General features: G+C 36.0%; 4 protein-coding genes and 1 pseudogene across 10 annotated transcripts; 3 read left to right on the top strand and 2 right to left on the bottom strand.

The window, feature by feature from the left end:
- The first annotated feature begins 5505 nt into the window (after positions 1-5505).
- Positions 5506-7412, top strand: LOC103321528 (Son of sevenless protein). 2 transcript variants are annotated; one of them, XM_089046840.1, is made up of 2 exons: positions 5506-5770; positions 5863-7412. In XM_089046840.1, exon 2 carries the CDS (start codon positions 5916-5918, stop codon positions 6987-6989), a length of 1074 nt encoding a protein of 357 aa, XP_088902966.1. In that variant the 5' UTR covers positions 5506-5770; positions 5863-5915; the 3' UTR covers positions 6990-7412. The 2 variants fall into 2 exon arrangements, with proteins under 2 accessions (XP_088902966.1, XP_008221563.2); XM_008223341.3 differs by having other exon boundaries at positions 5506-5685.
- A 117-nt stretch (positions 7413-7529) lies between these two features.
- Positions 7530-9863, top strand: LOC103321530 (Prefoldin chaperone subunit family protein). The gene is made up of 6 exons (XM_089046841.1): positions 7530-7815; positions 8040-8069; positions 8216-8317; positions 8584-8691; positions 8921-8975; positions 9638-9863. Exons 1-6 carry the CDS (start codon positions 7724-7726, stop codon positions 9704-9706), a joined length of 456 nt encoding a protein of 151 aa, XP_088902967.1. The 5' UTR covers positions 7530-7723; the 3' UTR covers positions 9707-9863.
- A 1632-nt stretch (positions 9864-11495) lies between these two features.
- AGO7 (Argonaute family protein) lies at positions 11496-15537 on the bottom strand. Of its 2 annotated transcripts, none has more exons than XM_016792104.2 (3): positions 14904-15537; positions 13242-14481; positions 11496-13089 (listed from the first exon to the last, which is right to left on the bottom strand). In XM_016792104.2, exons 1-3 carry the CDS (start codon positions 15244-15246, stop codon positions 11631-11633), a joined length of 3042 nt encoding a protein of 1013 aa, XP_016647590.2. In that variant the 5' UTR covers positions 15247-15537; the 3' UTR covers positions 11496-11630. The 2 variants fall into 2 exon arrangements, with proteins under 2 accessions (XP_016647590.2, XP_008221565.2); XM_008223343.3 differs by having other exon boundaries at positions 13242-14478; positions 14904-15536.
- Positions 15538-18288: 2751 nt separating this feature from the next.
- On the bottom strand, positions 18289-25686 carry LOC103321532 (Early-responsive to dehydration stress protein (ERD4)). Of its 5 annotated transcripts, XR_016124006.1 has the most exons (11): positions 24974-25686; positions 24620-24683; positions 24280-24489; positions 23895-24086; positions 22891-23189; positions 22175-22451; positions 21202-21477; positions 20770-21003; positions 20500-20671; positions 18522-18619; positions 18289-18381 (listed from the first exon to the last, which is right to left on the bottom strand). XR_016124006.1 is itself a non-coding variant. In XM_016792106.2 (10 exons), exons 1-9 carry the CDS (start codon positions 25408-25410, stop codon positions 20501-20503), a joined length of 2160 nt encoding a protein of 719 aa, XP_016647592.1. In that variant the 5' UTR covers positions 25411-25686; the 3' UTR covers positions 18289-18619; position 20500. The 5 variants fall into 5 exon arrangements, 4 of the variants coding, with proteins under 4 accessions (XP_016647592.1, XP_088901811.1, XP_008221567.1 ...); XM_016792106.2 differs by having other exon boundaries at positions 18289-18619; XM_089045685.1 differs by having other exon boundaries at positions 18289-18724.
- A 159-nt stretch (positions 25687-25845) lies between these two features.
- Positions 25846-26871, top strand: LOC107880281 (eukaryotic translation initiation factor 2 subunit beta pseudogene; annotated as a pseudogene).
- The last annotated feature ends 514 nt before the right edge of the window (positions 26872-27385 follow it).

Below are 27385 nucleotides of genomic sequence, written 5' to 3' on the forward strand. Positions count from 1 at the left end.
ATGTAAGATGTCATACTACTTAGAAATCATAAATTAAATGTTTAACTTGTGTGAGCCGGAGGTTGAGACAGTTTTTTTCAAGCTAGGCTAGGTTTTAGAAGGTTTCTATAGGAGTTTGATAGCTCCTTGTATTTCCTAATGGCAGTATCATTGAAGGTTTTAGAATCCGATCTTCGTGGATGTGAAGGTTGACAATAAACATGATATGATGCTAGTAATTTTCTGTTTCTGGATGAGCTTGATAAAACTGAGAAGTTGGAAGAAACTGAAATTTATGTACAAAGTCTTAAACCAAGATCAAAGTTAAAGGGTCCAAGATTTTGTTATTGAGCACGTTTTCCAATTTGAAGTAACATTGGTTGGTTGTTAAATTTGAGATAAGTATTAAATAATTAGTTATTTATTAAGTAATTTATGAAATTAAAAATAATTTTAAAGTCCAAAAAATTATTTAGGATAAGTAAATATAATTATTTAGTATTTATTAAGTAATTTATGAAATTAATTAAAATATTTAAATACTAATTATTCATAAAAAAAGAATAATAATAATTAATATAATTAAATAAGGCTAAGATATTACTTAATTGTAAATATTAAAATAAAAAAACTAATTTGGTATTTTTTAAAAATCCACAAATTAATTAATTAATTAATTTTTGAAGTTAGTAAAATATTTAAATACCAATAATTCACTATAAAAATAATTAAAAAAGGCTAACATATTACTTAATTATTAAAAAAAAAGAAATCATTATGTGCAGTATAGCCGGGCGGCTATACATTTTTGAAACCTAGGCGCTGTGCGCTACTCTGTTCTTTTTTTTAAATTATTATTAAATAGTATAGCCGTGCGGCTAGCGTCCATGATTTTAATTTTTTTTAAACATAGTCTAGCCGAGCGGCTGTACTGGGTTTTTCTTGCTGGTTTTAATTGCCTTTAGAGCATAAATAGGCTGGGGCTGGGGATGGGGTTTCTAGCCCTTGCAACTAAACTCGTCCATACTCGTGTGAAAAATGAAAAAATATATATGTTTTTCCTATAAATACCAACAAATACTCTTCACTTTTAACACCACCTCTTCATACATTTTCTTCTCATTCTACCATTATCCAAAAATATTATCCAAATTAATTGTTTAAATAAACAAAGTTGTGAAAAAAACAAAAAATGAATAGTAATTGCCATGGCAGGCTTAAAATTCACGTAAATCCTTTTTTTATATATATATATATATACACATATATATATATTTAAAATACTGAGATCCTTTTTTTTAATTAAATTTTATCTCCAATTTTCGTTCATCAATAAGAGTAGTTTATGACATTATCTATTACTATTAAACCATTATTCGAGTCTTTATTGTTCAATTTTAATTTTGTACCTTTTCAGAGTTATTACTCGTATGAATAATTTTATACTTTTTAATACTTTATTATACACGTACGTATGTATTTTTCAATAATACATCCGTATTCTATACACTTGTTAAAGGCTCGGTAAAATTCATGTTTAAAAAAAAAAAGCAAATGTCAAATACTAATTGTATATGTACGTATGTATTTCTCATGTTCAATATACAATAAAATTCACATATTATTGAATAAAAAAAATATATAAATACATTAAAATATTATATAGTAGCCGAATAATATACATTTTGGATATGTTGAAACTAGCAAATTAATATCTATAAAGCATAAACTAATGCAACTAAGAGGGTATTTTTTTCTTAATTTTTTATTTATTAAGTAGTATAGCCATAGGGCTATACGTATCTTGACCTGTGGCACCTAAACGCTAGGGGTCCTTTTTATTTATTTATTTATTATAAATAAAAAACATAGTACAATCGACCGGCTATACTCGATGTTTTAAAAGTTTTTTTTTTAATTAAAAAAAGTAGTATGGCTGGACTGTTGTACTTGTTTGACACGTGACACTTACTCGCTAGACGGATTCCCTTTTTTGAAATAATAGTATAGCCGTGCGGCTGTACTGTTTTTTGGTTTTAATGGCCTTTAATAAATAGTATAGCCAGGCGGCTATACATATATATATTGGGATCCTTTTTTTCTTTTAAATTTTTTCTCCGATTTTTTATTTTTGATTAGAGTAGTTTATAGCATTATCCATTACTATTAGGTCATTACCCGAGTCTCTATTGTTCAATTTTATTTTTTTCACCTTTCCAGAGTTATTACATGTATAAAGAATTTTGCACTTTCACTTTTAATACTCTATTATACACGTACGTATGTATTTTTCAAAAATACATCTGTGTTCTATACACTTGTTAAAGGCTCGGTAAAATTCACATTTAAAAAAAAAAAAGCAAACGTCAAATACTCGTATTATATATCTCATGTATTTCTCATGTTTAATACACGTATTTTTTACAAAATTTTCAATAAAACACAACAAAATTTACGTATTACACAAATAATTCTCACATATTATTGAATAAAAATAATATATAGTTAAAAAATATATTAAAAGATTATATATTTTTAAAATATATTAAAATATTATATAGTGGCCGATTAATATATGTTTTGGATATGTTGAAACTAGCAAATTAATATCTATAAAATATAAACTAATGCAACTATGAGGGTGCTTTTCTCTTAATTTTTTATTTGTTAAATAGTATAGCTGCCCGACTATACCTATTTTGACACGTGGCACCTAAACGCTGGGGTGTCCTTTTAAAAAAAATAAAAACATAGTACCTTGGCAGCTATACTCAATGTTTTTTTTTAAAAATAGTATAGCAGAGCGGCTATAATGATGTTGGATATTTTTTTAAATACAATAAATAGTATAGCCGCGCGGCTATACCCTTTCAACATGCGGCTACTCTGTTTTTTTTGGTTTGTTTGGGAATAAAGAGAGTAGTTTATAGCATTATTTATTACTATTAGGCCATTACCCGAGTCTCTATTGTTCCATTTTAATTTTTTACCTTTCTAGAGTTATTACCCGTATAAATTTTTTTGCACTTTCACGTTTAATACTCTATTATACACGTACATATGTATTTTTCAAAAATATATCCGTGTTCTATACATGTGTTAAAGGCTCGGTAAAATGCACGTTTAAAAAAAAAAGGTCAAATACTCGTATTGTACATGTACGTACGCATTTCTCATATTTAATACACGTATTTTTTTACAAAATTTTCAATAAAACACAACAAAATTCATGTATTATACAAATAATTCTCACATATTATTAAATAAAAATAATATATATTTTATAAAATACATTAAAATATTATACAATGACCGATTAATATATACTTTAGATATGTTGACACTAGCAAATTAATATATATAAAGTACACATTATCATTGAAGGCTTTTAGATCTTCGTGGATGTGAAGGTTGACAAAAAGCATGATATGATGCTAGTAATTTCCTGTTTCTGTATTAGCTTGATAAAACTGAGAAGTTAGAAGAAACTGAACTCTGTGCAGAAAGTCTTAAACCAAACTGAAAGTAATAGGCTCCAAGATTCTATTATTGAACATGTTTTCCAATTTGAAGAAACATTGGTTGGTTGTTAAATTTGAGATAAGTAAATATAAATAATTAGTATTTATTAAGTAATTTATGAAATTGAAAATAATTTTAAAGTCCGAAAAAATATTTAAGATAAGTAAATATAATTAATTAGTATTTATTAAGAATAAGAAATTATGAAATTATGAAAATACTTAAATACTAATTATTCATAAAATAAAGAATAATTTAAATTTAAATAATTATTTATATTTACAAGAAGTAAGTTCCTTCTTAGCTTAAGCTAGAGTTTCAAGATTGGTACATTGACGTCTTGCATCCCATTTACAGATTCTACATGACAAGCATCTGAATGTTTATACTTTGCATGTTAACATTCTATTTTCAGTAACATACATCAACAGTATGAGCTAAGGAATCTCATCACGAGCTACTTACATTACTTGCTCTTGCCTGAGTCTCTTCAAGTGATCATGGTTGAACCTTCTTGATTGGATAGTTGCCTGTATTGGATTTAGCTTAAATTTGGTTATTATTATGTTCATGATCAGATGTTTTCACTAATATCAGTTGATCTTGTCCTACACACATATGCATATCAGAAGAAGTTTTGTTTTATTTGTTAATGTTTGGTAACACAATTGTTAGTGGTTCTTTCTGTATTTGTTTGTATCTTAGTTGAGTCAAGGAACAAGGCATGGTCGTATTAGAATTTGTTCCAATCTCAGTATACATGTGAATGAAACGTACGTTGCCTGAGGAAATTACGCAAACTAGTGTTGGCCTTTTTACGTTTGTTGCAAACTTTGCTACACCTCAGAAACGTTGAAAGCCATGGAGCCTGATCAAAGATAGTAGAATCAGTTCCTTCCTACTCCAACGGTAACTGGTGAAGGTGATACATGAACTTTGAACACAAAACGCATGTGTCTTCCTTGGTGTTTGAAAACAGGCATAGGGTCTCCAAACATTTACTCTTCATCTTTCTAACACGAAGTGTTAGACTGTCTCTTTGAGCTCTCTGAAAATTTAATCCCAGAAATTTTAAGTTACTGTGCTCACTTGATTAGGGTTGTAATACCTACTTAAACTATATATATGCGAGTGCAACTACAAATGGTATCAGTTCAGCTATAGGCTGCATTTGTTAACAAGCTCGTATTATTGAGTGAAACGAGTTTGAGGCTTGCTAACGGTTTCGGAACAAGTTCAGATAAATTCGGAAGCTGGTTTTTTTGGTTCGAGACTTAGATTTAGGGTTTGTAATCCATTTTTGGAATACTAAAATAATTTTCTAGGATTTTAAATAATTTAAGGACTCATTTGATAACCATTTTAATTTTAGTTTTTAGTTTTCATTTTTTGTGCTAGAGTATAAAGGAAAATGAAAGTGAGATGGAGAGAAAGGATGAGAAGGGAGGATGGAAGGGAGGAGTAATAAAAGTGAAAACAAAAACTTGAAAGTGAAAAGAATTTCAAATATATTTCAATTTTTAATTTTTATTTTCACTTTTGTTATTCCTCCCCCCATCTCCGGATCTTCCCATCTCACATTCCCTCTCAATCTCATATCCACTCTTATTATCACTTCCTCTTTTTCTTACTCTAGCATAAAAAATTAAAACAAAAAACAAAAATTGAAATTGTTATCAAACATGCCCTAAACTATTTTTAAAATGATTTCAAAAAATAAAACTAATTTTAAAGTCCACAAAATAATTTACAAGAATTAAATATAATTAATTACGATTTATTAAGTAATTTAAGAAATTAATTAAAATATATAATAAGTAAAACATAATTGCTAATTAAAATAATTAAATAAGATATTACTTAATAAATAAACTACTTTTGTGTAAAAAAATTAAACTAAATTAATGGACAAGTCACCGTTTTAGAGACGTCGGGTATTGAGCTGGCAGCTCCACACCGTCCGATATAAAAGCCCGACCAAGTTAAACACACCGACGCGCAGAAGAAGCCCAAAAGCCACACGCCTCGCACATTTCACAAACAGACACAAAGAAAGAGACCTTCCATATCTCCATGAGAGTCAGAGCTTCTCTCAACGCCTTCTTCTTCTTCCTCCAATCCCACGCAGAAGCTTCGCGAAACGCCTCTGGATCATCGTCCCTAATGTGGGTTCCAGCTTTGAAGGTACTGCACCGTCTCAATTTCGTTACTGCCCAGATCTGATTCTCGCTTTTGTACATCACCTATACTGCTGTTAAAGCTTTTCCATGTAAATCTGCCTTCTCAGCTATCACTCTAGAGTTAAATCTAGCTCTGTTAGATCTTTCATTCTCATCACATATATATACATATAATATGTAGGTGTCATAATTTGTTGAATTGGTATGAGAGATTGATTCAAGAAACAAAGAGAAATGGAAGCTTATACTGACAATTCCCCAAGAATGAGATTGGATCATTCAAAGAAAGAGGGATCCGAAGAAACCCATTTGTTGAGATTTGAGTTAGAACCTCCTGGTAACGATCATAGGTTCCATTCAATGAATGCTCTGGAGATTTTGAGGGAAACTGTGAGAATTCTCCGGTACAATTCGTGGGGCTTTTTGGCCATTGCCGCCTTGCTAATTTGCCCTTTGTCTGCCTTGCTTTTGTCGAATTTGCTAGTTGATCAGTCACTTGTAAAGAGACTAACCATTAGGATGTTGTTAATTGCCAAGTCCAGTGGCCTCCCTTTGAGGGATTTTATCAGTCATTCTTGCCAGAGGTTTGCTGAGATGGCTATCTCATCCACTATGTGCTTTCCTCTGTACATCACATTGTCTTTGTTGTCGAAAGCCGCCGTGGTTTACTCTGTGTATTGTAGTTACTCCCTGAAGAAGTTTGATGTATCCCAGTTTTACTTAATTATGTGCAAAATATGGAGACGGCTTCTTTCGACGTATGTGTGGATGTGTATGGTGGTTGTGGGTTGCCTCATCTTGTTTTTGATTCTTCTTCTTGCTGTGTGCAATACATGTTCCATATTTGGGTTGTCACCTCCTCATATTGTATATGCTGCAATGGTGGTTGGCCTCATCTTCTCGGTTATTTTTGCCAATGCTATTATTATTTGCAACATTGCTATTGTGATCTCTGTGTTGGAGGATGTCTCAGGACCAGAGGCATTGGTTCAGTCTGGGGTTTTAATCAAGGGCCAGACTCAGGTGGGTCTTTTGATATTTCTTGGATCAACAATCGGAATGGCATTTGTTGAGGGGCTGTTTGAGCACAGAGTGAAGACGTTGAGCTACGGAGATGGGTCTTCTCGCATATGGGAAGGGCCTCTTTTGGTGATCATGTATTCGTTCGTGGTGCTCATCGACTCCATGATGAGTGCTGTTTTCTACTTCAGCTGCAGATCTTTTAAGATGGAAACATCTTTAGACAGCGAGTCTCATTCAATTTTGGAAACCATAAACTTTTCTTCTGAATCAGTTGGTATTCAATGACACCATATGTACCACCAGCACAACCTTTTTTATTCAATAATTTTGAAGATGGGAGCTGCTATATGAAAAATTAGGATTTCATTGCCGGTTCGTGGTACCACCTGATCAAACAGTGCAAACTTGTGCCTTGGTAGAACTTTCAAGACAAGGGTTCATGGCAGGCGGTAACCTCTAAGTGCATTTCAGCTAGTTGACATATGCTTCATATGAGTGCAAACTTTGACTTCTTGAGGGAGATAGAAGGGAGGATGAAGAATGAGAGGGTATCTGAAGGTCTGGTAATTGCAAAGAACTGATGTGAAGGTGTCAATTTGCTTCAAAAATGAATTTACAAATCCATAGTTCAATTCAACTAGTGTCATTAATACGTGTAGTCACGCCACTTATCAAAATTTATTTATTGACTTTTTTATTTCCTTTAAATTCCACCCCCTCTCTCTCTCTCTCTCTCTCTCTCTCTGTGATTTGAGCCCAGAAGACATAATTGGGCCATTGCCCCGGTAAGCCAGTAAGCCCATTCAAATTGGGCCGAACGAAAAAAAAATAAATTTGAAAATTGGGTCCACGAGAATTGCTACTCGCTCCTAGCGTTTTTTAAGATGTAATACGACGTCGTTGGAAAAAGGCAGTAACACCGACGGCTGAGATTAAGACAAAAACGGAAATATAAAATAAATAAGAAGAAAAAGAAAAACACAATCGCGGAAATATTCGTGAATTTTGACTTGGGACTCATGGAGAGTCACCTTCAACACAAAATACAGAAATACGAGGAATTCGTGGATGGACGCCTCAAACCAGACCTTGTTCGCGCCATTGCTCAACGGTACCGTTTTAATACACCTCCGACCTCTGCTTTCCTGAAAGCCGTTTTCCTAGGGTTTTGTTTTGTGAGCATTACCCAGCTCGAGCAGAGCAGTAAATGCATAAGCTTGAGTTTGCTCTCATGCTCCGTTAGGGTTTCTTAGTTGCTTTTCAAATTTCTTGAAGAACTGGTACCTTGAAGTTGTAGCTTATTTTGATAGCTTTTTTCTGTTTCTTGTTTTGCAGGGACAAGGTGTTTGAGCAACAAAAAGTTTTGTATCCTTTTCGCTTTTCCTTATATTCCCCTTTTTAATTTTGATTAATTTGACCTAATGGATCAATTGGAATATCGAATGCGGTGGATTTTGCAACCCCGTTTGATGATCTTTGCTTGTTAAAGGTGTTTACTTGACTTTTGTTAGCTCGGATTTGCGGAACAACATTGAGAATTTGGAGAAAAACAGTGTAACCAGTCTTAGGACTTTGGTTAACCTTGGCTCTGAAGTCTATATGCACGCTGATGTGTAAGTCTTCAGATTTTTTTCCCTTTGGTGTGCACTCACTCTTCATTGAACTTCTTTTATGGTACTCTATGTATTGTTCACTTTGTTGCTCTTAGTCACTGGTGCATGGGGCTAATTACAGAATCATGCAATGGACTTTTGTATTAGAGTTGTTACATGTTACAATTTTCTGTTTACAGTTGTGTTGGAATTGCTATTAATCCTGGTTTTGTTTCATCTTTGATATCAATGGTGTCTTACCTGTTCTTTCTTCTGCATATCTGCAGGCCGGATACACGACGCATTTTTGTAGACATTGGACTAGGATTTCATGTGGAGTTCACCTGGTCTGAAGCTTTAAATTACATATCTCAAAGAGAAGAAAAGATAGCCAGGTACAAGCTTTTGTTTATAATTTTTCGAAGTCGGTTTTCTTGGAAGATTTTATTATAGTAGGATGTCTTATAGAGGATAGAAACATAATCGAACTCGTTGAAATCTACTAGATTTTTGGGAGTTATCCTACAAGATTTGTTCAAATTCTCCCTCTGCCCTGTTTTGGTACCTTCAATCTTCTATTTTCAAGTATTGCTCAAACTTAATGTATCAAATTCCTCTCTGTAGGCAAATTGAAGAGTATACTAACCTTATCGCATCAATCAAAGCCCAGATAAAGCTGGTATGTTCACTTCCATTGATGCTTTCTATTTGATTATTGCATTTTTTTAAATGTTGACAAGGGTTGCAGAAGTGGAAATTGTTTAACACTCATCAAATTATCTTATTTTGGAAGGATATTTTCTCTGCCTTCATACTGCTGTTGTAGATTTTAACTCTAATTCAAACACCGGTGAGGAGAGGTGCTGGAAAGCTTAGTTGTATATTGATAATGTTGAACTTAAATAGAACATTACATCTCTAGACTATGCTAAATTCAAGGACATGACTCCACTAACTTAATCCATTACTGACACTACTAACAAACTGCTTCTCCTAAAGACTTGGTAGAACATAACAACGTGCAACATAACTTTTTATAGAATAGGATAATCAGTTTATTTAATTAAAACAACTACCGTAACTGGATAAAATCTTAATAACTATAGGTGTTCCTAATAACTCAAATATTATTTGCCTCCAAGATAGAAACTAGAAGGCGCAGACATTAGATAACTTTTGCCTTTTTTTTTCTCCCTCTTTCTGAGCTTTTGAGTATACAAATTCTTTGTAGATTACGCAACTATGCTACAGAAAGTGCTGTATCTTGATGTAGTTGAACAAGTGTATTACTCTTTTAGGTTTCTGGGTTATGAAAACAACAATCTTACACGTTGCTTTCAGGTATGCGAAGGGATCCGAGAATTACTCCAACTTCCAGCAGAGAAACATGCCCCAGAGCGAATTTTTTGACATCAACAACTTATACTTCTCTGTCTTATGACTTGCAAGTAAATCAAAGACTGTTAGAAATGCTTGACCATCAACTAATGTAAAAAAGATGATGCTTATGCTACCTTATCAAACCATAGCATGTTTCAATGAGGAGAGAATTTTCCTTGGGCTTCAATTCACGTCATTTTTTACTCCATTACATTACACACGGTATCCAGCAATTTTCAAAGTTGGCCCAACCCATGTCAACAGCACAAACACCCCAACTTTGCAATCCAAAGGGTTTATGTACCTTCAAATGATCTATGGATAGTGTGATTCTGCAGTGAGGGTCTTCAGTGAGGTTTTATTTTTTAACCGTTAGTCATATATTAATATAGAGAATTTTTGCATGTGGATATCTACAGTGGGCCGCACTTGAGTTCAAGATTATTGCCGTAATGAATAGAAAATTAGAAACACACAAAACCAGTATCACATTCAGAAGTTTTTGGTTTTTTGGGTTACAGTTTTCACAATCTTTAAGCAATCACATCAAGGGTGAAAAAAGTATTCGTTCCATTTAAAACGGTCAGAGACTTGAGCTGGCTCTGGATGCCGCCTGAAAAAATTAGTCTGGTTGTGCCCAAAAAAATAAATGGAGATGCCTTTTCTTGTCACCTCACTAGTCAATAGCCTGCAACTTTGGGTAAAAGGAAAGAATCAAAATAAAAAAGGTTGCATCACCGACATCAGTAATCCTACACTCTATTACCCAAAGGCTACATCTTTTTCGCCTGTAGACATATCCCATCACGAAGATAACAACTTTAAGCAACATCTTTCATCTGTTTTTCGTATTTGTTTGTGATTTATTTTCCAGGATTTAATCTCACATATTTTCTCTAGACACTTAAAAAAAGTATTTTTGGCTAAGAAAAGTATGGATTTTCTACAGCACTTCACTACAATGACTCAAAGATGCTCATTTTGTGCATGCCAACAGAGAACTTGGTTAAGTTGAAAAGTGGGGACAAGTGATACATATGACATCTTCCATCTATCTATGGACACTAGAGAGGTAGAGAGAGTAGAGGTACATTGGCCCCTGCCACACCCTGCCAAAACCCACGTTGTGTCTCAGTCTTTCTGTATCTTCTCGTGGCCGTGCAGTACTTTAAAGTATTTGTCTCTGAAGAAGGACTGATGCAAGAGAGAGACACAAAGGGAGGGGAAAAAAGCAATGGAGAAATTAATGGTGGGAAAAAGGCCTTGCAAAGCTGAAGAGACAAAAGGGGAAGTCCAAAGTCAGACTTGGACTGCCTTTACTTCAAATCCCATCCTTTCTAGGCTTTTGTTTTCTCTCTCCCTCCTCTACATCTCTCTCTCTCTCTCTCTCTCTGTCTGAGCTAGGCTCTGTCTGTCTCTGTATTCTTCGCTCAATTGGGCTGGCATCGTTTCAGATTTTCAGTGAGTGGTGACGTGAGGTGAGTGTGTACCATCTATTGGGGGCCACATAAAAAATGCATCTTTTCTTTTGTTCAAGTATTTTGCTTTTCCCCTTCTATTCTTCTTGCCCTTGCATACTTGCATGCATGGTAAATAGCTATGTCTACATATAATTACACTGAAAAAGTCAATGTCACAGGTGAAGAGTGCCAGTGGATCCTACCTTTCATCTTTTCTGTCTTCCCAGCAATAAACTAATTAATGATACAAAATGTAATAATTGTTGTAGTTAAGTTATATTGTTTAAATATAATGTGTTTGTTGGGTGCATGAGTTATGTTTCATCAAACTTTGACAGTGTCAAATGAGGGCCTGCAAATTAATCATAATTGGGAAGTAGCATAGGCAATTGATCAGCTTGTGTTCTGTTACATAGGACTAACATAATCTATGTGGCCTTCCTATATAAACCAATGAATTAACTGCCATGCAAGGAGGTTAAAGGAATTAAAATTTAGCAGTAAAACATGAGTTTCCTTACATTCTCACTAAGTTTTGGTAGTTCCATTTCCTTTGGAGGGCCAGCTCGGGAGAGTGTGCAACCGCTTCTGGTGTAAGCTGTGGACTCTGATCTCTCAAGGTAAAGCCTACCTCTATATGCAGCCAAGTGAGCATAGTAAGCCGGAGGCACCAGAGAAACTGGCTTGGTGCACCTTACATATGTGTAGCACAGAATGTTAACCAGTTTCTGTAGTTCATCTGAAGTGAACTGGTTTTCATCCCACAATATGTGGTAATGGGTTGGCCTGCTTGTTCCCTTAACACCCCAATGGCTACAAAGATAGAAGTCAAACTCTTTTGGATGAGTGATCACAGTATCCACAACAGTTCCCGGGGGAATGTTTTCGTCCAGTAACTGGTTCTGCCTGGAAGATGGATCAATTTTGAAAGGAAACAACCTTGTGTGATGCCTCTTCTGAACCACCGCAAATGTTATAGGAGGTGCATAACCAGGAAATTTTGAGCATGCACCTTTAATGGCTTGCAACTCCTCTTGAAGCACTTTATAAAATTGCGTTTCACTTACCCCGTCTCTGAAGAAAACTATTCTCTTCGGGAGCTTGCCGACTTCCTGGTAAAACTCATCCAACAATTCTTCTGTCATTGTACCAAGATCCTGGATGATTTCTTGTCTATGTGTCTGAGACCTCATTCTTGAAACGTACTTGTTTGCTGCTGGCCAATTCATGCTACCAACCACAGCAGCAACAGAAGGACTAAAATCATCGAGTGGGTGCGGATGAGTCACATCTGCACCCATAAAGATCACTGGCTCATCAGTTTGAAGTAGCCGAGGGATTTGAGATGGCAAGGAATTGTACAAAGAAACTGTGCATCCCCCAACTTTTGCATTGATCTTGAGAGCCAGATTTGCCAAAAACTGTGAACCCAACTTGTCAAGGTTTGAGTACAAGCAGCATTGGCTTAAAACCCCAACACTTGTATCCGCAATTCGCTTGAGGTCTGCATAGCCTTTGTGCTTTCTTTCCATTACACATATAAGCAGCTGGAGATTGTTTGATGCAGCTCTTTGGATTCGTTTAAGCTTAGATTCTAAAAGAGACACATTGTTAAGGACTTGGGATGGTTCAAATTGGGGACTAATAATTGTGTTTTTATTGAGAAAGATGCCCAACTGTTCACATCTTTGAGATAGCTGGTGTACGAATTTTGGAATGCTGTTCTTCTGATCAGGGGTTCCACCAAAACTAATCAATGCCCACCTCTCGATTCGAGTACCTTCAAACACATGGCTGCCCAGAAGATTCCACTGGCGATCATGACGAGAGGGAATTAGGTCTCTTACATGTCCACCATCTCCAAGCTTTAGCTTTGGAGGTTGAAGAACTCTTCCTTTCAATCGCGTCATTTCTCTTGAAACATGGAGTTTGAATTCTCTTTCCTGAATGCCACTGTACAGAAACAGAAACAAATGAACATCTAAAGTTAATTACAGAGCAAATTGGGACACTTTCAAGAACAGAAACTACGATAGTATTACTCAACCTTCAAGGCAATTCACAACAAATTTCCATCAGAACTTTTTTAGAAGTTGGAAAATTACCTTGTTGGTCCAACAGGACCTCTCATGACTGCATCTATAATGGCTTTTCGTTCTTTTGGTCGTTGGCAGCCCATTTTAAGTATCCTTGCAGTCTGATCATCTGACAGCTTCCCAAGAAACTTCTGGCCTTCACAGATCATACATAGCTCCATTGGAAGATAACATGGTTTACTCCTACTAATCTGCAAACATGGCAAATTCCTGAATTGTATATCATAGTTATAGTGATCCTTGAAGTAAGTCACCAGCCTCAAATTCTTCCCATCCCTATCTGCAAACCAAAGATTTTCAGTGGCTTCCTCGGTTAAGCCAAAAACCCGGTATCTCTGAACAGTTTCTCTGTGGCAAACAAAGACCCTGATGTTCTTTAAAGCCCTCTCCACTTCTTTCCTTTCTTTTTCAGTTAAACCCCTTGTCTTCCTTTGAGAAAGGTCTCGAAGAAACTCAAGACGCTTCTGCAAGTATGAGATCACTCCAACGCTTTCATGGAAAGCAGTCACAGAGAAATCTACATTGAGAGCTAGTCCTTGTTGGGTTGGTCGAAGGCTTTGAAAGAACCCTCTCAATCCCACAGCTCCTCCTCCAATATCTTTAGTTCCTCCCATTGAACTTGAATAAAGTGATCTTCCCACAGGTATACACTTCTCCAATGGGGCCTCCCTCAAAACGACATCCAAGGCATGGAGATAATCCTGAGGAAGAGGCTTCCAGTCATCCCCTTCCTTGCTCAGGTAACTACTCAATTCCCTCCCATCAATCTTTGACACCAGTTTAATATTTATACGAAATAGTTTAAGTTGTTGATGCTTCTCCTGAAAACCACTGAATACTCCAAATGGCAAGCTTGGCTTGCTTGTGGGGATGGGGAGGCTTATATAGAATTCAAGTCTATCACTTTTGAATTCAACCGGGCTGTAAAGATTCTTGCGGCCATCATAAGCTGGAATAGCACCAGAGAGCAAAGCTGAGTTATCCTCTACCAGTTTTTGTTTGATCATTCGAGCAACTTCCTTGGAGGAATTAGGCGAGATGTCAACATTATAATGGAAAATTCGTTCTGATGAATCAAATTGGACAAGAAAATGGTTAGCTAAGAGAGAGATAACAGTTCCTTCTACACCACCAGAGTCTGGTCTCCTTGCAGTCACTATTGCTTTTCCTGTTCTTGCACAAGTCAACTTCCTTACATCTTCTCCCTTGAAAGGTGAACTGGTTTGCTCTTGGAACCCCTCTGAAGCTGCTGATTTTTAACAGAGAACAAGGTTAATCATAAGATTGTCAGAAATTGAGGAATTTTAAGCCTAAATCAACAGTAGATGGTAGAACTGGCAACAAACATCAATTTTAGCAATTTTCTTCTCATTGCAGATAACTATATCTATCCAGTTCTATATCAGAAAGTCGCCATTGAATGGACAAGAACCAAATGTGTAAAACTGAAAGCAAAAGCAAAACTTGGAAAAAGAAAAAGAAAAATCATATCCATTTTTCAGCCTACGCTTTTGGTGAGTGTGTCCTCCTGATAACCTCAATGAATAAAGAAACATATCCTCACAAAAACAGAAAACAAAATAGAAATCATTGCATACACAGTTGCACTTCCAAAGAACAAACATGCAAAGAAAGGGGAAATAGCAAAAAGCAGAGGGCTTTGATACTTACATGGTGAAATTGTGGCGGTGGACACTTGGGTTTCTGAAGAGGCGGCAAAAGGAGCATTATTGAGCCTGCATGAAGGTTTCTGCAAATGGGTTTTTGATCTGAAGTTGTAGTTTTGCGGCAGAGGTGGAGTTAAAGCTAGTTGCAGAGGTATTGGAGGAGGGAGTGGAAGAAGGGCTGGGTAGTAATATCTCTGGTACTGATTCTGGGTGCAGAAACCAAACTGGTTTGAGTACTGTATTAGTTGATGCTGATGGTGATGCTTCTGAGGGTTGGCTCCGCCCCTTAGGCTTCTGGTTTTGGTGTGGCATTTCTTGTTACCATTGGATTCTTCGGTCCCTTCCATAACTTGATTGAGTGAAAAAACAAGAATGAGAAAACAAGAGAGGTTTTGAGCATGTGAGAGAGAGACAGAGCGAGACAGAGAGAGAGATGGGTTCTGTTTGTGATATCAGTGGGAAGATGCCTCAGCAGAAGCTGTAGTTATTGCACAGAGAGAGAGAGAGAGAGAGAGAGAGAGAGAGAGAGAGAGTTGGGTTTTAGTTCCAAAATCCCAAGGTTCTTTATGTCGAGCTCTGAAGAAGGTTGGATTCTGGTGAGTATAGTTTGAAGGGAAAAGTGGACTGATGCCTTAAAGAAAGGTAAAACGCCTAATCAATGTATTTGGGTAAGAGTAAAACTAGAGAAACCAACTTATTCAAAACAAAACACCCTTTCTGGTCCATTGACCATCTGTCAAAAACAAGTAGGTTCTTTCTTGGACTTGTTCCTTGAAAATGCTTGCGGGTCAAAATGAGGAGGGAAAGGCTTGGTCTTTTAAATAAAATTTAATTGCTTCTGATAGTGATTAGGTACTCTCATCTTTTAGACTTTTATTAATTCATATCTTGTACTTGTTCATTCCACACTACAAATTTACAATTCATAATATTTGACTGCCTTTTTATCCTCCCCACCTTTATTTTAATGCATCATTGTCTTTGAATACGGACATTTTGGATCTTTTGGAACCATTTTATGGGACCTGAAAATATTAATTAAGGTTGAAAAAGTAATGGAGACCAAAATACATAATTTTGGTGGGATAAGTCAGCATTTGAAACCGGCAGCACCCCTTCGTGAAGGTTGTTCATCACATAGGGTTTAATTTCTATATTAAATTTGTTTTTTTATTGACACAATAAAAATTCAAATTTAGAGAATCCTTTCCAATATTATATATATATATAGAAAAATATTCAGCCTTTTGATATTTTTCCTTTTGTATTTCACTTTTGTTACTACTTCCGGCCCTCCTTTTGCCCCATCTTTTGTGAACATGATTAGTGGCAAATTGATGAGAAAGGGGCCATTCATGCACTTGGGAAGGTGGGGTTCTTTGAATTTTAAGGATAAACATTGTTGGAATGTGGTGATGGGACAATATGATTAGTGTGGAGCCTCTACATATTTAACTTGTTTTCAATATTTGGACCATATCATTTCCATCCATTGTGTCCACTGTTTCTCTTTCCTTTCTTTTATTCTTTATTTTTCGGAACATATAATGTCCATTGCTTTAGTTTGCTCAATATGGATATTGACAATTAATCTTTTGAGTGTACTGTGTACAATTACCTACCTTACCTAGACGAAAAAAGAAAGTTGAGCCCAACATTTTAAAACTGGGCAGTTCATGATAATTTGGTGCAAAATCTCAAGACTCTTTTTTTGGTTACATTGAAGTCCAACGGGTTCGAACTGGGGTGCCATGGAAGAAGGGGAAGCCACCACCGGTGTGGTGGGAACCCATTGGCAAAATCCCAAGACTTTCAGTCACCAGCAAACCCTGGAAAAAGCCGTTGTGGCTTTCTCTCATCTTTAGCTTCTTTTATTTCTTTTTTCCATCCTTTACTTTCTTCATTATTGCCAAGTGAAAAGACCCCATCTTTTCCAATTCATTTCCTTTTTATTTTGGGCTGGAATTCCAACTATCATATCCTTGAAAGTTATGTTTTTAACAGAGAATGGATTAACCCAAAACAAAACTGGTTTTGGAAACATGTGCACATTTCTACAAATTCCCTCATAAGCTGTCCATGTCTCGAGGGTGTCCCTGTGGCCGGGGCATATTCTGGATGTGCATGATGATAAAATGGAAAACAAAAGGAAGAAAACGAAACCAAGAAGAGGAAAATGCAAATCCAAATTGGATACAACCAAGAAACAGGGTAAAACAGAATGGTGACAAAAGATCAAATCCTCCCACTGCAACAATGGAAGGCAATTAAAGCAACAAGAATATACGGTTGAATCAATCTGATCGAACCTGTCGTTTGTGCTTTTTTACTGTTGAATATGGCTCTTATACCCAGAGAAAAACATGATTAACTGAAACTACTAATGCCTTTGAAGTTTGAATTTCCATTGGTTACTTGGTAGGACTTGTCGCGACGCTATCATAGATGTTGATATGTGTTTAATTTATCTTGGAATTTACAATCATCAACAATTATGCTAGCATCATGCCGCCGCTATCATAGACATTGATATGTGTTTAATTTATCGCGGAGTTTACAATCATCAACAATTGTGCTAGCATCGTGCCGCCGCTATGCTAAGGGTCCCCTCTCATCCATTGTTTTCGTGCTTGTTATATTTATAATTTGCATCTCTAAGGGAACATGCAAAGGAAGTAAGCAAAATTGTACTATAACAACCTAGGTGGCATGTTGCCTATCCATTTTATTTGTCTCATGGAAAAAGTTAGTCCCTCCAAGGGATTAAGCAATGCAATTGTACACAAACTACTATCATATGATTAATTTTTATCTTTTATATTAATTTTTGTATTTCATAAAAAGTAGATGAGAGATATAAGATGCAACATTACTTTGTTCGGGAGGAGGGGAGAGGGGGAGTGAATTTACCTGACGTGGTAAGGTAGAACGAGTCCAGTTTTCCTGTTATCAAAGTTCCTGTGCCCCCATGTTTCCTCTTTAATTTTGTGACATGTGGTACACAACTTAACAGAAGTTTAACTCTATTAACTCTCTCTCTTTTAGCATTTTTTTTTTCTTTAATTAAAACAATTAAAACATATTATATTAGAAAACACGTTTGACAAAAACATTTTGCAAGCTGCTTCATCTTCTATGCTACACTTCAACCCCTACATCTTCTCTGCACTACAAAACTTAACCACTTCATCTTCTACGCTCTACAAAACTCAACCCCTGCATATTGTTTGTTTTTCTAGTTTGCCTGTCGGCTGATAGTTCATCAGGTAAGCACGCTCTGCTCTTCACGTTTTTTTTTCTTCTGGTTTTTTAGCATCGTAAGCAAAACTCAGCCGCTTCATCTTGTGTATATAATTTTCAAATGAATGGTGTAATGGGTATATAATTACCAAAACTCAGCCCCTGCATATATTTCACTCGTTGACCACTGGTTCGTGAGAGAAGTCAGGCTCTACTTCATAATTTTTCCCCTTTTTTGGTTGCTGGTGTTGGAGCCATTGCACAAGAAGCTTTTAAACGATTAATTTGCGATAATTATATACCCATTATGCAATTCATTTGGTTTCAATACTTTTTTTTCCAGAAAAAGAGAAGGAAGAAGGTTGATTTGGATGAAGCATACCTCCAACATTTTGGTTCATCAGAAGTTAATTCCCATCCTGCCTTTTAATTTGATCCTATTTTCCTTCATTTTGGTTGAAGCGTACCTCCAGCATATGGCTGAAAAACAAACCATATGCAGGGTTGAGTTTCGTGGAGCAGAGAAGATGAAGTGGCTGAATTTTGCAGTGCAGAGAAGATGTAGGGGTTGGAAGATGAAACTGCCTACAGTGTTTTTATCAAACGTGTATTCAAACATAATATATTTTAATTGTTTTAATTGTTTTAATTAAAGAAAAAAAAATACTAAAAGAGAGTTAGCATAGTTAAACTCCTGTTGAGTTGTATGCCACATGTCACAAAACTAAAGAAGAAACATGCGGGCACAGGAACTTGTCCATCGACGTTGATATGTGTTTAATTTACTGTGGAGTTTACAATTGTGCTAGCATTGATTTAAAATTTTATATATATATATATATTGTGCTAGCATCACGCGCCGCTATGCTAAGGGTCCAACTCATCCATTGTTTTCGTGCCTGCTATATTTATAATTTATGCCCTCATTATTGCGAAATCCTAGAGTCACACAAGATTCTCTTAGCTAGTGGTTAAAAATTTGGATTCTTATTAAACTTAGAAATATAATACTAGTTTTCATGTTTTTACCAGCACTCCAATACAGATGAATATTATAAGTTCTCGAGATGAAATAGGATCTCAAGACTCACTTTCATCTCCATCCATTGTTTTGCTTTGATGTCTGCCTTTGACATCATAAAAAATTATTTTGATAAATAAAGAAATCATCGGGAATGATAAAGTTATTACTTTTGACTAATAAGAGTTCGAATTTGTTAAAGTGAGCATTCCATTCAAAAACAAATTAATTAAACAATGATTAACGAACATATTGCAGTCAAAGATAATCATGAAACACCAATCAGTGGGCGGCATGAAGACCAATTCAGTGGTGTCAATTATGGAGTTTAGTAGTATATATATGCATGTGAGAAGAAATGAATATGTTATTGGAATCACAAGTCACCAGTAAAATTAAGACCAAATTAGAAAACTAATTATATTCTTTAATTAAATGTTTAATGTTTAATGTTGTATATGATGTTTACAAAGATGGCTGAAGTCATAAGGACAGATTTGGGCCACAGCTGATCTGTATTTGCAGAAACAGGTTACAGAACCAGCTTCATTCAAATATAACTTGGAACAATGAAATTCATATGCATATTTTTCAAATCAATTTGAAAAGAATCCAATCCATCACTGTACAATAGTAAAACTCAAATTAGAATCATTCTGAAACATCTCTCTCTCTCTCTCTCTCTCTCTCTCTCTCTCTCTCTCTCTCTCATGCAATGTGGCAAATGAAAAGGAGAAGCTTTTGACAATCTGCTATATAAAGGGGAAGAATCAGATATATTTATCTATCTTAAAGTTGATAGAGAAAATTTTCTTTTTTCCTAAATTTTAGCTCATACTACTCATGAGAAGAAGACTGAGAAGATCCTTGACATGAAAATCTAGACCATTGACCTTCTTCCCTTGACTATCTTCGAAACTAAAGAGGCAGACACTGATGATGACTTAGACCAAAGAAAGACAGTAACTAATGATGATTTACCAAGTGAATTCTTTAAACACAAGGAACATACATTGGATATTGCAGCACTTCAAATCTTAGAAAATACCCTTAAGAAGTTGACAATCATTTAGTTAATTACTTTGCTCGTTCTTTAGTAGACCACATGGCATGCTGATAGTTCCAGATTGAAGGAAAATCAGTTGGGACAAGTTTATGAAAATTGATCTCAAGAACACAACTATAAATAGCTCATATGGTTGGTTGTACAGGCCCATTAACAGATGGATATGCATGCATACACAAGGAGAATAAGCACATCAATCGGGATGGAAGAGTGATCTTTTGAGGACACTTCTATTGTACAGGGAAAAGAATAAGATATCACATAAAAATGTACCTCAAACCTCTGCTTGATGAACAGAAGATAAAAGAGGCCTGTTAAGTCTGTCACTGTTCCCAGAATAGTGGATAGGCATCAAGGCTGGGTCCTGATAGAAGCTGATCAATTCATCCAAAAATTCAGGCATTGTAGGATCGTTCTCATCTTGCCTGTCCTTTCTTATCAAAATCTGAAACAAAAAATAAACCAGGTGAACACCAGGGCAAAAGATTTATAGGTGGGAGTCTTAGTGTCAAAGAGTAACAATGATGTGGATTTTAAACATACCTCAGCAGGGTAAGCAACGAAATTGGGCAGGAAGCGTTTCCGGCAGTACTCATTAAACAGAAGTGTTAATACTGGAAGAGGAAAAACTAAGGTTGATGCTAGAGGGAGCTTCTTCAATGTAAATATTCCAACTGCAATAGCATGCATAAGTACCAGAGAAAATATCATCGAATTGTGCACGATCGGCCAAAACTTCCCTGCAGTTTCATACTGAGGCGCATATACATTTATGAACTGCACAGTGAATTTTGCTGAGTATCAATACACTACATTCAAATCAAATCCTCTAACTAGTTACAAGAAATCACAAACAATAACTTCTAAATGCAATCTTTAATAATTCTTCCAACAAATTCTGATCTCACTCAACAAATGATACTTCCATATGATAATTTTTAAATTAAAAATTATCAACATGTTAAGTCTGCTGACCTGATTGCGATAGATGATGTATCCAAGACAGAGGTACACCAAGAGGAAAGGCAGAATTAGTGGAGCTAGGAAGAAGTATGCGATCCCGAGAAGTACAAAGAAAAGAATTCTTGGGGTGTGACTATGATAAGGAATTCCTGGAACTTCAAGTTCAGTATCTCTACTGTCAGTAAAAGGTCTTTTTATTAGACTCCAGAGTAAAGGAAATATGCGAAAGAGCTCTGATGAAGTACTCGTCCATCCTGATGTGACTACATAAGCAATGAAAAAAGAAGCCTGCATCACACCCATAGTAAATGATGTTATTAACATGAAAATAGTGAACCTGATGATAATGATAAGGTAGTAAAAGTGTACACTCATCATTTTTATTGCATGCCTAAACTGAAGGGAAACTTAATTCAGTTTCAAATTTATCTTGCTAAAACACATTTCCAGTCTGAGATGTGCCTGACACTAAATATGTCTGAGAATATTGATTGTAGCCGTGTGCCTGAAATGTGCAGCTGTGATCTATTACATGCAACAGTGTGCCAGATGGATGGATAAAATTCTAATATGATCCAAAGGCTCAGACATACTGAAAGAACTTAAAACTTGAATACCAAACATCATTTGGAGCTTATCATGATACCCCATATTCAAGCCCCAAACAAAAGCACCAAATGTCGAAGATTTTAGCTCATCACTTCTCAGAAGGATTCAATTACAATTTCTGGGAAAAATATTTTTACTTGCAGATATGGATGGGTAATATAAAAAAAGGTACCAAATTACCCTATGAAATCAATCAGAGTAGCAGGAAGTTATATTACCATTTTGGCACTCAACAATGCATTGACAAAAGCCTACAGGTTAGATAAGTTGAGAACGCATAACAATGACATGTATGTAGTTTCCGATTCTCCAAAGTTTATTAATTCATTGGACAAGACTTTTGTGCAATCATATCATGGAGGACATATTTTCTCACCTGTGCTGGAACAGCAACACCTAGCCTTGAAGGGATGTTCTTGGGGTCAAGAAAGAGAGAAACCTTATACAAAACTGTGCCAGAAAATACAGTAGCAAAAAAAATGTTCCATATTGTGAACCATAGTACTTTTGAACACGCACTCTTTTGTATATCACTGTTAGAAATATATCCTTGAATGGATGAAAGGAACTCCATGACAGGGGGCACAATTTTCAGAAACAACAGAAGGATAAGACTGGGGAGGTAGCCTGTAATGACTTGACTAACAAATGTGCTGCAGGAAGACAAACAAAGTTAGAACTTACATCATCAACCAATCCAAAAGATAAAAACTGTAAAAAAGTTACCACGATTTACTTTTTGAACTGCATAAAACCACAAGGTCATTTAAAAAGATCGCTAAAGATAAGTGTCCTCAGAGTTTCTACAATATTTATGGTAGATATAGCTTTCTCATCATTTTGTCTAAGATCAAGTATTCCACAAATGTTGCAGAAGTATTCATTTAATGGATTGAAATTTGGTGCATTTACATCTGGACATTCATCAGGAAAAAGAGAAAACCAAGGACACTTTACTTAACCAGAACGATTGAAGTGCAAAATGAAAGTGCAGTCACTAGCAAGTGGCTGCTTAAATTCATAATGTGTGTTGAGAGAGAGAGAGAGAGAGAGAGAGAGAGAGAGAGAGAGGGGTTTATGATATTTACTCACATGGTTAGAATGCTAGTGAGAAAGGGAAACCAAACTTCCAATTGGTTCAGGTTAGTAAGACCTTGGACAACTACAACTGGAATGAGGAATAAGACTGTTAGGAGAATGCATGCAAGTATAACCACCAGCTTAGATATCCATCTTCGGAGGAATGATGACGAAAAGAAGGGCCAGTAAACATCATGAGGTTCTGGAGCTTGCTCTGTGACCCAGTGTGTAGGATTGGTTGATTGTTGCAAGTGGAGAGCAACTGCGGCACCATATCGAGACTTGAAGAATACAAAAGCAGATCGGACTTCCTTAAACATTAGAAAAATGAATGCAAATTAATAACATGCCCTCAGAACCATCATTACTGACCAATTTACATGGAGTTCACCCCTATTGCCACTTATTCACATTTAAAATGTGACAGTGATGAAAGACTTACTAGATGGGAGGATGATTTGGAAAAGATAGTGGAATGCTTTTATTTTTTGACATTTTATGACAGGTAAACAAGGGAGTCTTATTATCCTAAGTTGTACAGTAAGAGCATGACAGAACAATACAAGCAGGTAACGGATTGTAACCGCATGGAGCATGGAGCCTGGAGCCAGAACTTATCACAATTTCACAAGAATTTCTTACCCCCTACCTGCAGTCCCCGAGTCAAGGGTGGATTAGGAGTAGGTCAATCACAGAAACAGAATTTAGATTTCTAAATCCTGTCGCCCAATTTATCATAGTTGTATGCCTAAATATGCTTTAATGATATGCTTCACCTAGGCATATCCAAATGACTTTTTTGTTTGACCACTGATGAATCTACTGTATTAGATACATTTGACAAAAACACAATACATACATAAACCAAGACCTGCACGTAACACTTGACTTGAAATTTAAGAATCACACCATAAAATTAAAACTATAATGGATAAAAATAACAATTTTTCTGGAATGAGGAAGAGAGGGGAGATGGGGTGGGAGGGAGAGAGAGAAAGATTGAGTTCACGACATACTTCTCCTGCTAATGAAACCTCTGATTGCTCCAATCTCACATTCTCCTCTATGTCTTCAAGCTTCTTTTCATAATGATCCACAAGATTAACCTTGCGTCCAAACAACCCAAAACAACTGGAATGTTTATACTTTTGCTGGTTGGGATCTGATTGCAAGTGAATGAGCCTGGTATACAGTTTTTTCGCATCATTCTAAAGAATAAGGAAAACATATTACTGTTAGAAATGTAAGTATAGCATAGAAAAACATGTTGAAGCATGAACTGCAATTTAATATAAGATCCAACCATGATCTTTCTCAGTATCTTAACTCTATGGATCCTTGAGAGAAACAGAAAACTTAGAAACATCAAAGCAGAAGATAGAAATCATACAAAATGCTTACAATGAGACTTTGAAGCTTGTTTGTTCGACGAACAACAATATGCGACAGATATGTTGAAGGGTGATACTCCCTAAAGAAGCTGTCAACTTTTTCACTGACACCACTCCCAGCAGAAACAGGAATGCTACGAACTAAGATGGTGAACTGATGTGGCTGAGGTTTGGATGAAAGAAAATAGTCGATCCTTCTCTGAGAAATATATTTATACTCCTGCAGAATGAAGTATTATTCAGTATTATTCAGTATCCAAAGATCACCATAAACTGGTAATTGTGACATCGTCATCAGAATCTCCCAAGCATAGGTAGCAAAGTTTTTAACACACCAAGCTTTTACTTACATAATAAAGTAGACAGCAGACAAAGATGGTGACAAGGTACACAGCAACAAAGTGAATCCATAACCTGTAAAACAGGTCAGCATAAATAAGTTAACTTTTGCACCTAACATGGCTATAATATTGAAGGAAAACTAACTGATGAGGGATGCAAGAAAGAAAAACCTGTCTTTATTAGCACAAGTCAAAGGTTAGGTAAATCTTTCTTATTAAAATTCAGACTTTAGGAACTTAATTATTGAATTATTAGAATCTAGGGATATTATAATTAGAAATTAAATTAACAACATGAGCTCCAAATTGCTAACTCTATCAACAGCTTGAAATAACCTCACAGTAATTGGAGCAAAAACTCACTTGCTTGAGCCATTGTTCACATTTGAAATGGTAAACACGTCCAGAGAGTTGTTCGACAGATCGGTAAAGTCAACGTACTCAAGCTGATTTCCGGAGCAGTTGATCGGAAGCAGAACGAAGACCCCAATCACTCCAGCAAACAAAAACACTCTCAGGCTGAAATTGATAAGCCGCATAAAAACGACGGCGTCCAATCCTGAGGACGACAACAAATCGTCCTCGGTGAGCTGCCAGGCCGTCTTGACCCAATCGGGTGACGGAATCAGCCGTTCGAGGTTGAAAAGACTTGACGTGTTGGATTCTCCTTCGGCGAGCAATCTCGGCATGTAAACCTCATAGTTGCTGGGCTGTTTTCGCAGGATAGAGTAGAGCGTGAAGAATAGGACACAGAGGCCGGAGTTTATTCCGAGCGACGTCAACAGAGCCGAAACGAGCATTTCTTGAGCTGCTGATCGGTTTCAGTAAACCCCAGAAAGTTCTGAGCTTTGGATCACTGTTCGGATCCTACCGCTGGCATTCAAATGATTTAGCTTTGTACTTTGGGGAGGGGGACTTTGCTCTGTTTAGCAGCTTAAACCGACAGGACTGGACTACCTGTCCGCTGCTTCTGAATTTTTTTAATGCCGGAAATGGCCCTGCGTGTTTCTTCCTTATTTCTCACGGAAGAAAGGAAGCTTCCGTTTCGCGATGTTTGGGTGGATTGGGGGATTTTTTTTTCATGATAGTGGTAAAAACAAGGGTGTTTTGTATTTTTGAATCCGGGGGTGATTTTGGGGATTTCGGTGACCGGTAGCCATAAACGGGCCAACTACCAGTCAAAATTCCCGCCAACGTCCGAACTTCTGAGACTTCGGCTCCACGGTCAGTATATATAGCACGTGATCAATTTTCTAATTTCATGTTTTTTAAGTTTTGGAGTAGCAGGATTTTTTAGTTTCCTATATTTAAGTAGGATTTTTATTTTTTCAGACTTGAGTAAGATTTGATTTATGTTTCCTAATTTATTTGGATTCGGAATTCTTTCTTAGAATAAGTTTAAATTCCTTTTCACTTTAGAGTTAGAATATTATAAATACTTTTTATGTAATTCATTAAAGAAAGTAGAGTTATTGGGTAAAGTTTATTTTTCGAGACTTCCGAAGAGGGAGTACTTTCTTTAATATCATACACCATGGCATATGACAATCAGAATGAGGTGAAGGACGAGGCGGTATCAAATATTGCTCCCTTTGATCCTACTAAAAAGAAGGAAAAAGAATAAGGTTGTAATACAAGATACCGTCGATGATTCTGGGGCTCCATCCCATCCTTGGGAGGGGAACACATATGAGGAGCTTCTTGATGGGATGTTTAACATTCTTCGTGATCGCGAGAATAACTTGGAGCTGGCTGGAGACAGGCGTAGGATAGTTTTGAGGCCTCCACAAGTACTTGGTGAGGGCACAAACAAAACTGTTTTTGTGAATTTCTTAGATGAGTGCGAGATGATGCATAGGCAGCCGAATCATGTCATGACTTTCTTGCTGACTGAACTGGGGACAAGTGGATCACTTGACGGGCAACAAAGGTTGGTTGTCAATCAAGGGAAGATTTGCACCCAATAATTTCGAAGGAATATGTCAATTGCAATGGGTGTAAAAGTCCGGACACTACGCTTTCAAAAAAGAATCGTCTTCCTCCCTCTTAAATGCGAGAAGTGTGGTTCTGAGCGATCAGTTGCTCAAATTAAAGCTGGTTTTCTGGCTCGTGTGGGATCAAGGAATGCAAGAACATGATCTTAATTACCATGTTGTGTCGACTCATGATTTTATTAAATATAGATTAATTTAAAGTAGATTATCACTTGTATTAAGAAGAAAAGTTAATGAGTTTTTCAGTTTAGCTTCTACAACGGTAAAATTTTCTTCTGCTTATTAGTAATTACAGACCCTCTTATGCTTTGGATTTTGCTTGTTTAGTTTATTCGATGATGTTTCAAAGTTAAAAAAAAATATCTTATTGTGGGCATGTATCTTTTCATTGTTTATGAGTAGAAGATAAATTAAAGCCCATCTATTAAATAAAGCACGCCTAATAAAACTTTCTTACTACATTATTGGCATAATAATAATATTTATTTTTAAAATTAAAAAAATCTTCTAAAAAATAATAAATAAAGCACACAGAGTCTTCTAAAGAGAAGAAAACGAAGCCCAGCCCAGCCCAAGATCAAATCTCATATTCGCAAGCCCAGCCCAAGGACTGGCTTTTCTTTAGAAACAAGAAAAGAAGAAAAACTGTTGATATTTTTAAAAGAGAGCAATTAATTTTGGTGGAGAGGGGGTTTTGTTCCCGTGCAGCGATAGTCCATCAAGGAATTTACACCGCGAATCGGAACACCGCAGAAAAAGAAAAAAAAAAAAAAAGGAGAGA

The sequence above is a fragment of the Prunus mume genome, linkage group LG2, assembly GCF_029339155.1.
Source record: "Prunus mume cultivar Tortuosa linkage group LG2, ASM2933915v1, whole genome shotgun sequence".
Taxonomy (NCBI): Eukaryota; Viridiplantae; Streptophyta; class Magnoliopsida; order Rosales; family Rosaceae; genus Prunus; species Prunus mume.